Source organism: Daktulosphaira vitifoliae, unplaced genomic scaffold (genome assembly GCF_025091365.1).
Source record: "Daktulosphaira vitifoliae isolate Bord-2020 unplaced genomic scaffold, ASM2509136v1 Scaffold_1, whole genome shotgun sequence".
NCBI lineage: Eukaryota > Metazoa > Arthropoda > Insecta > Hemiptera > Phylloxeridae > Daktulosphaira > Daktulosphaira vitifoliae.
The window spans coordinates 63,504,077-63,519,290 of NW_026099572.1; the positions used below are offsets into that span (position 1 = coordinate 63,504,077).

At 24.1% G+C, this 15,214-nt stretch overlaps 1 protein-coding gene across 1 annotated transcript; it reads right to left on the reverse strand.

Annotated features, from left to right (window-relative positions):
- Positions 1-352: 352 nt before the first annotated feature.
- Positions 353-15,059, reverse strand: LOC126893632 (growth arrest-specific protein 2-like). Its single transcript, XM_050664016.1, has 8 exons — positions 14,911-15,059; positions 9,679-9,899; positions 5,909-6,033; positions 4,985-5,126; positions 2,359-2,548; positions 2,000-2,165; positions 1,806-1,922; positions 353-795 (listed from the first exon to the last, which is right to left on the reverse strand). Exons 2-8 carry the CDS (start codon positions 9,836-9,838, stop codon positions 520-522), a joined length of 1,176 nt encoding a protein of 391 aa, XP_050519973.1. The 5' UTR covers positions 9,839-9,899; positions 14,911-15,059; the 3' UTR covers positions 353-519.
- Positions 15,060-15,214: the final 155 nt, after the last annotated feature.

The window sequence follows — 15,214 nt, forward strand, 5'->3', positions numbered from 1 at the left end:
ATTTTAGCACTATGTTAGTTTTTATAATAATCAATTAATTCAGATATAACTGTCATTTACATATATTTAAACTATTTTTAATAAATCATGTAATAATTGTTACTTAAAATTTCTATATATAATTAAAATCATTTTATTTGAAGAACAGTTACGCTAATTTTTGTTATTTGGAGTATTTTGATTAAATGATATGTTGTTAATTTTTATATTTTGCCATTTAGTTATTTTTACTGTAAAATAATAATACTTAGTAGAAAATAAAAACGCTTTGTTAAAATAGTAGATACTAATATGTATTTATAAACATAAAATAAACATTTATTTTTATAACATATACTTATATTACTATTATATTTATTAACAAAATATAGTTGTTTTTATAAAAATATAACTAAATTATAGAATCTTAATTAATCATAACTTTTAATAACATAAAATCATATAAATCTGTGCAACTTGTGCATATATACTATATGTACGTGTATAAATAAGATGGGGAAATTTACTTGTTCATTTAAACTAGCGTGCTAAAAGTGTAGTTTCAGGTAGCGTTTTAAATGCATTAGACGAATTAAATTTAGGACCAAGATATCTAGGTATAGATGATCTGCGTTGTGAAGGTGACTGAACACGGCTATTGTTTGGTGGAGCTGGAGACACAGTTCTATTACACAATGGAGAAGTTCTTACGTTAGACTTTCCTGGAGTTTGACAAGGATCATGTCGAAGTAAGAAGTTTTCTAAAGTGTCCCATCCTCCTCCAACTCGAACCATCATATGAGTCCCTTTCAATAACTAAAATAGAAGTTATAATTAGCAAAAAAATAATAGTTTATTACCTATAGTTATGTATTTTGGAAAATATCTGAAGGCTATATGCTTAAAATACTATGGAGATTTACTATATTTGACCAAGACAACATTTTAAAATTGACCATAAAAATTATTAATGACCTTTATTTTTATTTTTTTTCACAATCTAAAAAATAATTTTAGGTTGCATAATTTTTAAGAATGAATATTTTTATCTTTAGTAACGTAAAATTACATAATTAAAAATTATTAAATTTGTTTTGTGCGTTTGTTTTATATTTGCAAAAAATAACCTTTGGCGCATTAATACTCGAATATTATTTGATATACGTTTGTTAAAAAATATAAAATGCGCAACAAAAGAAGTAAAAAATTTAATTCTAAACAACTTTTTCCTGTAGTTTAAATAACTCGTGTGCATTATTGAAATAAACAAATAAAATAAATTTCAACGATTAAGATAAAAATATGTTGTTTTATTAATTTTAATCTGTAAATATTAAGATACAGTTTTTTTTTGCTAATAACATTTTTTATAGCAAACATTAAGTTCTATAAATTAAATACTATCATTTTTTTTATAAGTAGCATAGTATATAATATAAGTGACAGAAATCGTATGACCCCTCAATTTGTACGAGAATTTTGTGAGAAATACTAAAGTGCAATTAATTTTTATTTTTGGAGTCCCTTGGGGAGTTATTTCAAAACCCTCAATTTTGGAGATAGAAAATAACGAGGCACTATTATACATCCCCCATAATACCCACTCATATATTACTATGGATTATACTGTTACACCTTGTATAAAAAAATTGTTGTATGGGAAAAATATAATTTAGCATCACTAAAATTTTTATTCTAGTTGTGCTTTTGTGCAGACCCAAATGTTAAAAATTTTTATGCTATTCTAGCAATAGTTTATTTATGTAAATCAACAAGTACAAAGCAAACCTGATGATATTTTTCTTAGTATATTGAAATTTTTTTACCCTTATAAAAACGTTCCGTCCATATATACTGTAACGTCCTTCCCCTATTTTTTTTAATTTTAATTTTTTTCCCTGACAATGACAATGAGTGTGAGCTATTCGGCTAGCTTCTTTGACCTGTACAAATTAAACATTATTAAATTAATTAGATCCATAGAATTTTAGTAATATTAAAACCATAGTATAAAACCAACTTTATAGTCAAGTTCATTTAAATGTTGACTTCCGTCTATTACATAATCTTCATCTGTAGTATCTGATTCAGATCTTAATGTTATCATAGATGCTGTACCCAAACTTTCTGTCCTTCTAAGCTTGTTTGTCGACTTAATTGCCATGGGTATAGCACTTATAGAACACCTTAAAAAGACGAAAGTAAGAAATTAAAATTAAATAATTTTATAAATAGAAACATTTTGTTCTTTTTAAACAGTTTTATACAAAAGTAAGATAACTCCATTCTTAAGAATAAGATTAGAGTGACGAATATACAAATGAGCTCTTCATTCATTAAATATAATGTAATTCAGTTATTAAAGTCAATTAATTATACCTATGATGATTATTATTTGGTGTTGAATAGGTAGGTGAAACATAATGATTTATTTGATGACTTCTAGCTTCTTCAGCATCGATTTCTTTTTCCATTTGAACAAGCCCTGGAGGTTCAAGGCCGAAGCGAGATGCTAAGCGAGATACTTCCATTAAACATAAAACAACATTTCGAGGATTGTTCTGCAAAACTATTAAATGTATTTTAAAATACTTTAAGTACAATAAAAAAAAAAAATTAATTCACCGAGTTATTAATGGTCTATTTTATTTTTATTTTTTGATCCTACTTTAATAGCTTCTTCCTGTAGATTTGAAATACTAAAGAGACTTGATTAAAAAAAAGTATTTAAAATGATCTAAAATTAAAAAAATATTAGTTTTTATCAGTTCGTATTGTTTTATATTTCTTTAATAATTTTACAACTATAACATTATTATAATGTTTTAAAGTCCTGATTAGTAATTAAATAATGTCAAAGTCAGATAGGAAAAAAATAAATGTTAGTAACATTCATAAAATAGACCAATTAAAAATTTTAAATAACTATAATTTAAGAAAATATTTTTTATATGGTAAAAAATCTATATAACCCATCAATATAAATAATTTTCTTTTAAATTTATTATATGGACACAAAGCACAGTTAGTACATTTACAGTAAGCAAATTTTAATTTTAAATATATTTAAAATTTTTCATTTAACCTTTCAATGTTAATATATTTTTACGTTTAATACTAAAAGGGTTTGAAACATATTCAATGCAATAGGCAGTTTAATGAAGGAGCAAGTATTTACTTTTATTCATACATAGAAATTTTTTTAAATATAACGTTTGAAAAGACTTAATTTTTTTAATAAGAATTGTTGTACATTATAAATTTTATTATGTTTAACAATATTTGTTTTTATTGTTATCAAATATTTTTGTTTTTTCATTTTTTGATTATATTTTGACAAATTTTTTCGTTTTAAACATTTTAACAAAGCTTAGCAAAATTTGATGCAATCTTTATAAAATGACACGGCCACGGCGTTGTCATCCGTTTGACACGGTCGTGTCCGCTCCTCCACAGCCACCGCACCACTATAAACCAGACCGTTACACATACGCGTTATCGTCGTGATGTAAAGTCCAATAAATGCCTAGAGTCGAATACCAGCCACAATAATACGTCCAGTAGGTTATCTCCGTCACACCTCCAGGTCCGTTTTTCTGATTTTGTAGCGTTTTTCGGGATCCTATCACTACGAATAACGTTAGTTTATCATCTTAGTATTATTATATGATTTAGGTCTTTTCTGTACTTTTATTTTCAATACTTTGTTTTGTTTTTTTTGTAAACTGTGCAATAAATTACGGTTCACGCCAATTAATAATTAAAACCTTCTGTCGTTTAAGTTCTTCAACAACGACCTTTAGCAAAAATTTTAGTTTATTTTTTTTGATATATGTTTTGAAGCTGATTTTGAATATGCCTTTAGTTTTTTTTCTACCATAAATATTTTAGCCCTAATCTGAGTATTTGTATAATTACGATTTTTAAATGTAAAATGTTAATTATTCTTTAATTATATCATGAACATAAGTAATGTAAATTTTGAAATAATTCCGTGAAGTTTCATCTTTGAGAGGACTTTAGAAGTTAAGTTTAACAACAGCATTTTAAAAAAATTTAAAGCTGAACTGTTTTCTTTAATTTTTTTTTATTCGTGTTAATGTTGTTTAATTTATTGTAAACTTTTAATACAGTTTTAAGTTTAAGTTAACCAAATTAATCTATGAAGACTTCGAATAAAACAAATAGTCGTTATTACGATTATTTTCACTCGTTAAGTTTTTTTTCACATTTATAGCGATTATGTCAACTATAAGTAACTCAATAAACAATATTTAAGCATTTTTTGAATCCTCGTAAATTTCCCTATCGATATAATAAATAACAATAATATAAAAATGAATAAATAAAAAAGTTATAAAAACAGTTCTTTACCTCTTTTTTAAAATTCTGTAAAACTCAACTTTTAAAGTACACAGCAAAGTTAAAACTTTATGGAACGATTTTAAAATTTGCCCCAATTATGTACATGATACTGTAAATATAAGTAAATAGTTATAAACATTTTTTTTTTGTCATTTCAATTAACATTTTATGTGAAAAAATCGTAATTTTACAAATACTTAAATTGTGACAGAAAAAAACTAAGGCATACTCAGAATCAGCGCCAATAAACCTAACAGAAACAATAAATTAAAATTTCATAAACATTTTATGACTCAAATTTTGTCGAGCTATGTAATTATAACATTATTTATAACATTTTCTTGCCTTGCTAATAAACGAATAATATAACATTTTTAAATTTATTATAAATGTGTTTCAATGCACCTTTTAGAGTTAAAGTTTAACAGTCAATTTTAATAGATCATGTAGGAAAAGAGAAATTTGATGCTTAAAAAAAGTCTAACAATAATATTTTTTAGATTGTGCCTCATACTTTTTCAATATAATGATTTTATTATTTTCAAAACGTGTAAGAAAATGGTTTCACTATTAAATATAAATTATTAAATTTAGTTAATGACTGTTATATAAAAAAAATATAATAAAATAAAATTGATACCTAGATCATCACTTTCGAACAATAGATGCTGATGTACTCCAAGGCGACGGCAAAATTGTATAAATTTTTCAGTATTATCTCTAGAAAAAAAACTATGTTTTCTCGCAGATTCAAAACATCTAGATGATATTGTTGGTAAATCCTAAAAAATTTTTTATTTATTTTTATTATATTTATAATATAATCAACATATGAATTGTTTAGTTAATGATTTTAAATTATTGCATTATTAAGTATTGTTTTTTTTAATATTGAATTACTAAAATATGATATAATAATAGTTTAATATGCAAGGCCAATTGTAAAAACTCGTTAATTATTTTTTTATTAAAATTATTGATATTTTAATAATTTGATAAAGATTAGTACTGGGGCCTAGATATTGTGATTTAATAATATTAGAACTTAATGCAAAAAAACGTTTTTGCACTTTTTATATTTGTTTTGAAAAGAGGCCTTTTTTCTTTTTATTTATGAAACCAGTTCTTTTAAGCACATAAATCCTATACAATGCATTGATAGCTTTGTCCATTCTCCGAATGGGACTATAAATTAACTTAAATGAGTCACACGATTTTTTTTTATAACTATATCATCATAAGCTTTGATTATTAATGTGTCAAAAAACCCGTTTTGGTAAAATATTTTATAGAGTAGGTTCTGGATTATTTTTATTGTACTTTTTAATTTTCCATGCCTAAGAATATGGTTTTAATTATTTAAATATGGTATAATTAGTTTTACAACTTTATATTCCTCACTCATGAGTCCTACTCATAACTTCTCTTGGTAATATATAAGCTTCTCAAGGGACGTCTTAAAATACCATAGAACACTAGTCAGAGTACTACATCTACGTCTCATTTATACTGATCTGATATATTTAACATTTTAATTTTGGTTTTATAACTATTATATACGTACACCTTGGTAATTTTCTGTAAGTATATATTCCCGTGCAAAATGTTCAATGGTTTTGCCTAATCGGCACAAGACAACACCATTATCCAACATGTCCAGTAGATTATTCACATTCAACCAATCTATTCCTAATAAAAACAAATAATTATTACAACTATTTTCTTAGTTTTATTTTTGTATTATTATATTCAGTGGTGTATAAAGTAGGACACCAAAGGAATAAATGACCTCAGGCAGCAAAATTTAAGTGCAATATCTTAAAAATGATGGATCTTTTATTTTTCGCAAAAAAAAAAAAACTTTTACAATTAAATAAAATTTGATTTAGTGGAATTTTCGAAGGATCATAAATATTTTAAACATACTATCCCAAAGGCAAAAAAATGATAAATACGCTTCCCATTTAATATTGGTAAAGCTAAGCTTGTGCCAAAAATCTCTGCGGATTTTTCAAACCTAAATTCAATCGTTTTAAAAACCTATAAAAAGCCAGTCTGTTCTTTACAAGTTTTATTTTGTAATAAAAACTCTGCCCGTTAAAAAAAAAATTGATAAAACCGTTCAGATAATATGAATTTTCCTAACCCTGCATAATAAAAGCATAAATTTTATTTTATAAAATAATTTTAATTCTTTGAGTATTTTAGTATTGTTATTAATTTTAAAAGAAAAGTTCACTGCAATGAACTTAAACTTGAATTATTTCACTTTTAATATGAATTTTCCCACCATTGTATATTAATTACTCCATGTAGTTAAATGGTTAATTAAAATAACTTCAACATAATTCATGTTAAAATAACATAATTTAAACGAATTTTCTAATTATCATTAACAACATTGTAAAATATTATTAAAATTATCTAGCTAACAAAATAAGTACGCGTGGAAATATAGGCAAATAAAACGGTAGCAGAAAACATGAATGCCCTTTTACACTTGACCTTGAATTACTATTGGCGCCAGACTACAAGGGATTCTGTACTGGGTTAACATGAATATATCGATTCCACCCTCTTTTTAATGTTTAGAGTTCGTAACGTAAACAAAAAATGTTCTTTGCCATCCTAGTTAACAGGAGCATTCAACCTAAATTATTCTAGACGTATAATCATACATAGAGTGTGTATGTAGTGCAGGTGGGTGCAACCCGTACTAGTATATGTATTCCATACCAATTCAATATATTAAAATGCTTGTAACTTGTCCTAAAATTGTTATAGACCCATTTACATTTTTTGTAAGATAAAGGCTAAAAAATCGCTGTTACAAAGATTAAAAAAAGATTTTAATTTTATATTTTATATTTTTTTCCTTATTAGTGAAAAATAACAAAAAAATTTGATTTGGACGTAGTCTATGTCATTTGATTGTAAAAATATACCTGTTCATGGAAATAATTAAAAAGGTTTATCATAAGTTGCGTGCAAACTTATTTAATTAAAGCTAAAAATACTTTCTTAATAATGGTTTTAAAATAGAGTTAGCAATTTTATATCAACCACTGTTTTTGCATTATCTTGAAGATTTTAAAAACAAAATTAAATACAAAACGTAATTTTTATAAATATTATTGAGTTTTATTTAATAACTTTTCCTTTAAAACAAACCATTTTATATTTTTATAGTTTTTTTTATTACTTTATAAAAGCATCGATTTTATCCACAGTGCACTACTAGTTATTACATTTAACAACGTGTATGTTTATATATACACAGCCAATGTTCAACACCAGGGCAACGTACATTAATTCCTAATTTAACACAGCAAAAACAAGATAATTTATGATTAGAGCATATGTGTTAAGTTTTTCAATATCTTGTACTTTTGTTTATTTTAAATATATATATATATATATTATCAAAACAGTATAAATAAGTCCATAAGACTTTTTGATTAGATTATAACAATAGCCTCATAAATTATTTGTGATCAAAGAGTATTCTTACATAATTTACATAATTACATAATTTAAAATAGTGTTATACATTTTATTTTATAATAATAGTAAATAACAATTAACGACGTTCTGTTGTTCAAAATATGTTTTGATTATATAATAAAAATTGATTACAATTGATATTTTTTTAAATTAAAACTATATTAAAAATATTTAACTCAAAAAAAAAAAATTAAAAAATCGCAGATACGTAATTCGAGAACAAGGTTACCAATGCCAACGCTAAACAATACTGACACCCAAACAAAAAAAAAAAACTCATTATATACCCCTATAGACATCATCACTAAGTAATATTATTACATTTTGCCACTTTACACAAGTTTAATAATGAATTTCTCTGTTCCCAATTAATTAAATTATTTTTATTTTTAAATATTTCTATTTCCCCTGTTATGTTAATATTTTTGTGGCTTTTTGAGATAAATATTTTATAGTTTTAAATTAATATTTTTAATATAGTTTTAATTTTTAATGTTTTAAATAATTATATATCTCTATAACATTAATTAGATTTTATTTTTCCTATCTAAAATATTTTTTAAATATAATAATTAATTGAAACTTTGAAGCATTTACTCATTAATGTCAATTTAAATTTTTTTTAAATTTAGCACATTTTTTGACTAATTTTTATTAAAGACTATTAAATATATAAATTAATAAATTCAGTTAGAAAGAGTCTTTTAAAAAAACTTTACATGGGAGAGTATTGTATAAAAAATTTGAATTATATGCATGACATCGAAAAATTGCAGTAAAGAAAAGGGTGATATCGTAGGAGGTAGATATAGATATATTTATTATTAACTAAAAACAATTAAATATTGAGTTGAAATTTTGTGATTATATTCGAAAATTTTTTAACATAATAATTATTTTAAATAAAATAGAATATTAAATTGTAAAATATAATTTTTATAAATTGTATAGTATAATTTAAATTTATAGTAAAAAATTATTTATTTATTATATAGTTATTATATTACATAAAAAATATAAAATGTCAAAAAATACTGTCATTGTTATTTAATCTGTACAGTGTAATAAATTGATGTAAACTAGAATATATATGGCAGTTTGCCTATATCAAAATCAAATAGTTCCAAATACAAAATATAGCGTGACTTATGTTTAAAAAATATTAGCAACTAACTATTAAATACAAAACATTAGCAAATATTATTCTTTTCGTGTGGTATGCCTAATATCATCAAATTAAAACCCCCAGAACCAAATATGTAGAATAATATTATGCAATGACTGTACGATCGTACTTTCTCGCGTGACTTTTGAATTGACGTTAAGTTATAACTTAAAAATGTCCTATATAAACTATCTGACTTGTCATGACAAAGAGAAAATAGGCCAACATTAATTATTTGTTATTATAAAATTGATTTTAGATGACGGTTATAGAAATTGTGATTTACTTTATTTATGTTTAAGTATTGTTTAAACAGATGAGTTAGAAATTTTAATTCATTTAGAATTATTGATAAAAACTAAGCTAATCATTTTTCAATTGATATATTTTAAAGTATATTAATAATATATATATATAATTAAAAATTATTGTTATTAAAATTATTTTGTAGGTAAGAATCGTTGGCCAATCCAAGAGGACACGCTCCCTCATTGAATTATAATCACCTACTTAAGAAAATGTATTTGAGTGATTTCATATATTAATCATTACTCTTTAGACTTAACGCATAAAAACTTTTTACAGCTCTTCCTAGAAAAAGTTCTGGGTCCGTCCGGTGATATTTTTCAATATAAAAATAAATATATGATCTTTACAATGCTCACCTAAAGATTTATTAATCCAATCTGCAAGATCTTCTTGTAATGGAAGTAAGTTACGTTTTTGGTAATCTGTTATTTTACATTGGTATTGTTCTAAATACTCTTGATCTGTATTAGCCGAAGAGATCTTATGATTGACGAAGTTCTTCGGGTTCGCATTCATTTTATTATGATATGAACGCGAAAGATGTTCTGATCATAAGACTTTATGCTCTATGCTTGATCTTAAAACAAAAACACAAATTATCAATACTTTAAAAAACAAACTGCAGTGTCAGAAAAATTTTTAAAAGGAAGGAGTATATTCAAATCTCTAAACCCAATTACTTATGCCTGAAGTAAAGATAAAATGAAGACGAAATAGCGAGAAAAATTGTCTCAATGAAAAAATAAGTACTTCTCTGTATTTTATAATATTCAAAAATTTTGTATAGAAAAAAGTTAAAAACATAATTAAACTAAATCATTCAGTCAAATAAAGTTATGGTCGAATAATCACGATAAAAAAAAAATTATCTTACCATTAACTGACAATGTTTTCTATAAAAAAATATATTTAGTTTTATGTCATTTCACAAAAAAAAAACTGTTTTTTTTTACCTTAAGATTTAAGATTTTTATTCAATGTTTAGAAAGTATTTAAAACGAGTTTCTAATAAAATAAAGTTACATTTATAAAATAGTAAATAAAAATTGTGAACTGAAATTTTTAAGGTTAATGAATTTTGCGAACGATCAAGTTATTTAAAAAGTATTGAAGTCCAATTTTTATACGGGCATTAAAGTTTAAAAATAACATTAGTTTAACTTGAAGTTATTTAAATTATTTTAAGTCATTCTACTATATTTAAATACAATATGTAATATGATACTTAACTCATATCATCGCTTATAATATGCGTATAACAAAATTTGACAAAAAGTTTTGTTATATTAACAGAAAAAGTGTATGTTTTTGTACACTTAATTATTCTGTATATTTTAGTAAAACTCATAGTTTTACTGTAAGTTATAAAAATAAGATTATCTTTTATATTAACACATTTAAAATACAAATTTGAATTTTGATCATCCTGAAAACCAACAAAAGCTGAGTTAAATAATGTGTCTAGAAAAAGACGATATTATAATTTAACAAATTTGTCAGGTTAGACTAAATATATGAAATACCATATAAAAAGCTATTTTCAAAAATCTTATATGATAATTTCTGCAAAATTTTGAGAGCAAAAACGAAATTAAAATGTATGCATATAGAAAGTTTTGAAATACAAAAAAAAAGAAAACTTTTCCATTAAAATTGACTGGCCCAAGATAGATATCCCATAAGGGTGTTCAGTTCCTATAAGGCTTATAAAATTTTCTGTATACATATTATTTAAAACATTAATACCTTATATTTATAGCTAATCAGCTTTTGAAAAAAATTGACGTGTATTTTAAGAAATTAAATAGTTTCTTATATATCATTAAGTTATTATTCCATTAATAATAGGTATAAATAGTAAAGAGTTGCTTTATACACAGTTATACATCTATGCACTTTTACTAGACAAAATTATTCCTACTTAAACTTCAAATCAGTAAATATTAATAACACTTCTCACTCTTATAGTCTTAATAAAGTCTAATTCTTAATATTTAATTCATCGTTATGTGGGTTTAAAGATAGCGCTTGACCCAGATGATATGGGCCGATAACATTTCGGTAAAATTAAAAAGCAAAACGCGTTGTAAATTAGACGGTCTACTAAACCAATTAAATTTTTATTAAACACATTTTTGTCTAATTTATAATTTAAGTAGGTTCATATGTAAATTTAAAATAATATGTAACTCCCTAAAAATAATAAAGCTCAATAATAGATATAATAATACTGAGAAGAATTAAATATATTACATCTGTTATTTATGATTTTAATATTTTAAAACTTGAAATCAATAACGTGCTATGTAGTAAAAAATTAAAAATTTAGGTAATCCTAAAAAAAACTTTCTAATGACAGGCTCAATTACATATAAAATGGACTAAGTACATTAGCAAGATCAGTAAAAATAAAGTAAGGAAATGCAACATTTTTAAAAAATAAATATAAACTAAACAAAATATATATGTAAATAAATAAAACGAATAGTAAGGGCGCAAATGTAACATTTTTTTCGTGGGATTTAATATGTATAAGAAATTTAAGGATCTTAAGTATTTTTAGTAGTTTAGATTTCAGAAAATTATGATTTTTGGCATATATAGCACGTTATTGATTTAAAGTTCTTATTTACAAGCGCTCATTTAAAACATTGTGGCCTTCCTTAAGTACTCCAAAGTTGATTCTCTTTGTATATATTTTAAAAAAGATTCATTGAAGCATTATGTAGCTATTCTAAGTGAATTTGGTAAATATCTATTGATACAGTGTCGTCTTGGTATCTTAGGAACCCCGGAAGCAATATCAATATAGGTTTCGTAAGTAAAAAAAATGGTGTTCAAATTAATGCAAATCTAAAATATATGAGAGCCCGGACGCATTCGTATGCTAGTCTCCTAGACTAAACCGACACTATATGCTTAATTTAATTTTCCGTTACAAAATAAAATAAATAAAACGAGCAGACTTACACTACTTTCATGAATTTTTAGATATTTTATTGAATAGTATAAAAAACATCTTTAATATAGACGGAACATAAAAAAAAATTTAGGTGAACTACAATTTCCTTCCCTCCTGATAACTTTGTTTTTAGAAAAGCTTACTCTTCTCAAGGATACTTCAAACTTTGCTAATGATCTTTATGAAAATGAAAAAATGTGTAACTTCATGTTTAAGATTTATTTAAAAATATATTAATCTTTAAGGAAATCGAATATTAAAACATTTAGTTTTTGTCCAACTTCATTCCTTTTTCGGTTACTATAAGACACTTTTTAGTTCACAATGAGATAAACAAAGTAGGGCGTAACTTAAGGGAACAATTAATGTAACTTGCGTCTTTAAGTAGAAAAGGATTGAACATCAATATTTTTAACTGAAACTAATATTAAGTATTTTAACCAATATATTTTTGCAAGCGTTAGTTTTTTAATTCTTAAGAATAAAATAAAAACTGATACATAGCAGTATTATGAAATTTAATATTTCCAATGTTTATTCATGTATTTTAATTATAGATTATAATGATTACCCATCTCTTAAGTTTTTGGTTGTATTTAATACGTTCTATGTTCTATTGATTAGAAACCTTATAATTTTATAAGGTCGTAAAATTGTATAGCTTAACTTGACATTTACACTCTAAATAAAACGAGTTATTACTATTTGAAAATTAATTATTTATCAAAGTTCAATCAGAAAATTTATCAAATCTCTATGTATTTTGACTTATATTCTATTTTTTTATGCAATACTTAAATTATATTAAAAGAATTATTTTTGAAAAAATACTATAGAACTTTTTAGTACTAAAACGTAATTTAAACGTTAGAAACTGACGCAATGAACCCATAATTTTTCTTTCTTCAATAGCTAACTTGACAATTGAGTAATCAAAATAATATGGTCTACGATACTAATAAATACGCAGTACATACAGACAATTACAAATATCACCTTCTAGAAAGTGACTACTAATCAATTTGTTTCGCTGAATATATTTTTATAAATGTTTATTACCTTTTAACTTGATATTTGCAAAATTATATGACTGAAACTTCAGAAATTATATGACTGAAACTTCAGAAAAATCTTTTTCTGGCTTCAAGATTGATTGTAGCCTTGGGCTATACCATATTAATAAGGGTACTCAAGAGAATTAACATCCAAATTCTACCATTATACCTCCAAACTAAAATTGTACATAGAAATAACTAATGATGTAATCAGAACTTTTTTTGGAGGGGTTTATAAATATTTTTTTTCAAGAAAATATGCTTAAATTAATTCTTTAAAGAAAAAAAGGTTAAAAATTATTATTATTCTATAGGAGGAAAAGAAATTTCTAACCCCCATCTCTAGTCACGCTACTGTAAATAAATACTAATAATCAAACTTTGATACTGATAACTAACTAATTAATTATAACTTAGGAAAAAAAATTAAAAATCATCAATCAAAATTAAGCTAGTGGGCTCAATTTGGTTGAGTGACTTATATTTCAAAAGAAAAACAATTTTCAAGAAGGAATTGTCGAGCTATAAATATTTTATAAAAAAAAAATCATTTGTTCATAGTATACATGATTTCACGTTAAATATATGTGTAATTCATAGCTAATATAGTATACTAATGGGAATTGGTAGTTATTTTTCCAAGAATAGAAAAAAATTATTGAACCAAATAAATTTTTTTTTATTATATCAAAGTATACCATACAGAATAATTTGTTTCTCGGCCAATGACTTCATGAGGATTATATGATTTTTTTTGTGTTAGAATCAAAAATAAAGTGATTTTTTGTAATATTTTTTTTACATGCACGGTCGTTTTCTATGATGATATACAAAACTGTCACGTTTTTAATACAACCCGAGGTTGTCGTATTATTTAATTGGAAGAGTATTTGTATCATTTTTTTGTATGATGAACATAATAGCGATTTGTATTCTTATATTAAGCGTGACGAAACAGCTGCTTTGATGTAACTACACTATATATTATCGAACGAATCTCACCATCAATATAATCACTAACGTATAACTATTGAATAGTTTAATTTATATAAGTCATGTATAATAATATTTTTTATACATAATCTTTGTAAGATTTATAATAATCAATTTAAGGTACTAACGGTATTAATTTATAATAAAAATAAACTTTAAATTATAAATGAACTCATTACATTTATTATTAATGATTTTAGTATTTTAAATTTATATAAAAACTCAAAGATACTTATGCGTGATTTTTGTTATTTTTAAAATTTGAATAAAGTACAGATAAATAATTCTTAAACTAAGTAACCTTTACCAAAAAAGAGAGCTCACTTTTATAAATACAGGGTGTTCAATAAGTTAGGAAACAGTTAAATTGTTACAAACAATGAGTACAATAGAAATTCGTTTCCTTATTTACTGAACACCCTGTATAATTAATGCGTTTTATAAATGTCAAATGTAATCCATAAAATTTTTCAACTAACAATTTACTCTTCAAATCAATTATTTAAGAAAATTATATATGTGATAGAATTCCAGTTAATTTATGGAGTGATTTTTTTTTGTTTTACAATTTAACTTACTTAATTGAAACATTATTATCCAAATTAGAGGTTGTTGTTTTTATTTTAACAGATGACTGAAAAATTGTGCCCGACATTATTAGTTTCCAGAAACTTAATTTTACTAAAACCAACGATAGGAACGCAAGACCACCGACACCACACAATTTTAGGAACTAAACATAGAGATTATTTTGGCGGCTAAGGTTTACCACTCGTAATCGAATGGTTTACAGTGTTGCACTATATCACATAATACAAAGTTATTTCATACAAACTGTACTATAAAATAAATCTGAAAAGTACGTCTCAGATAGGTGAACTT

Bases quoted from the DNA above. Each gene is read 5' to 3' on its own strand.
- LOC126893632 (XM_050664016.1), bottom strand. From the start codon at position 9,838: ATGAATGCGAACCCGAAGAACTTCGTCAATCATAAGATCTCTTCGGCT. The intron at 2,166-2,358 runs GTATAATTAATT...CGTCTTTTTAAG, and splicing joins CCAAATAATAATCATCATAG to GTGTTCTATAAGTGCTATAC. The intron at 796-1,805 runs GTAAAAAAATTT...CTTCTATTTTAG, and splicing joins GACGGAACGTTTTTATAAGG to TTATTGAAAGGGACTCATAT.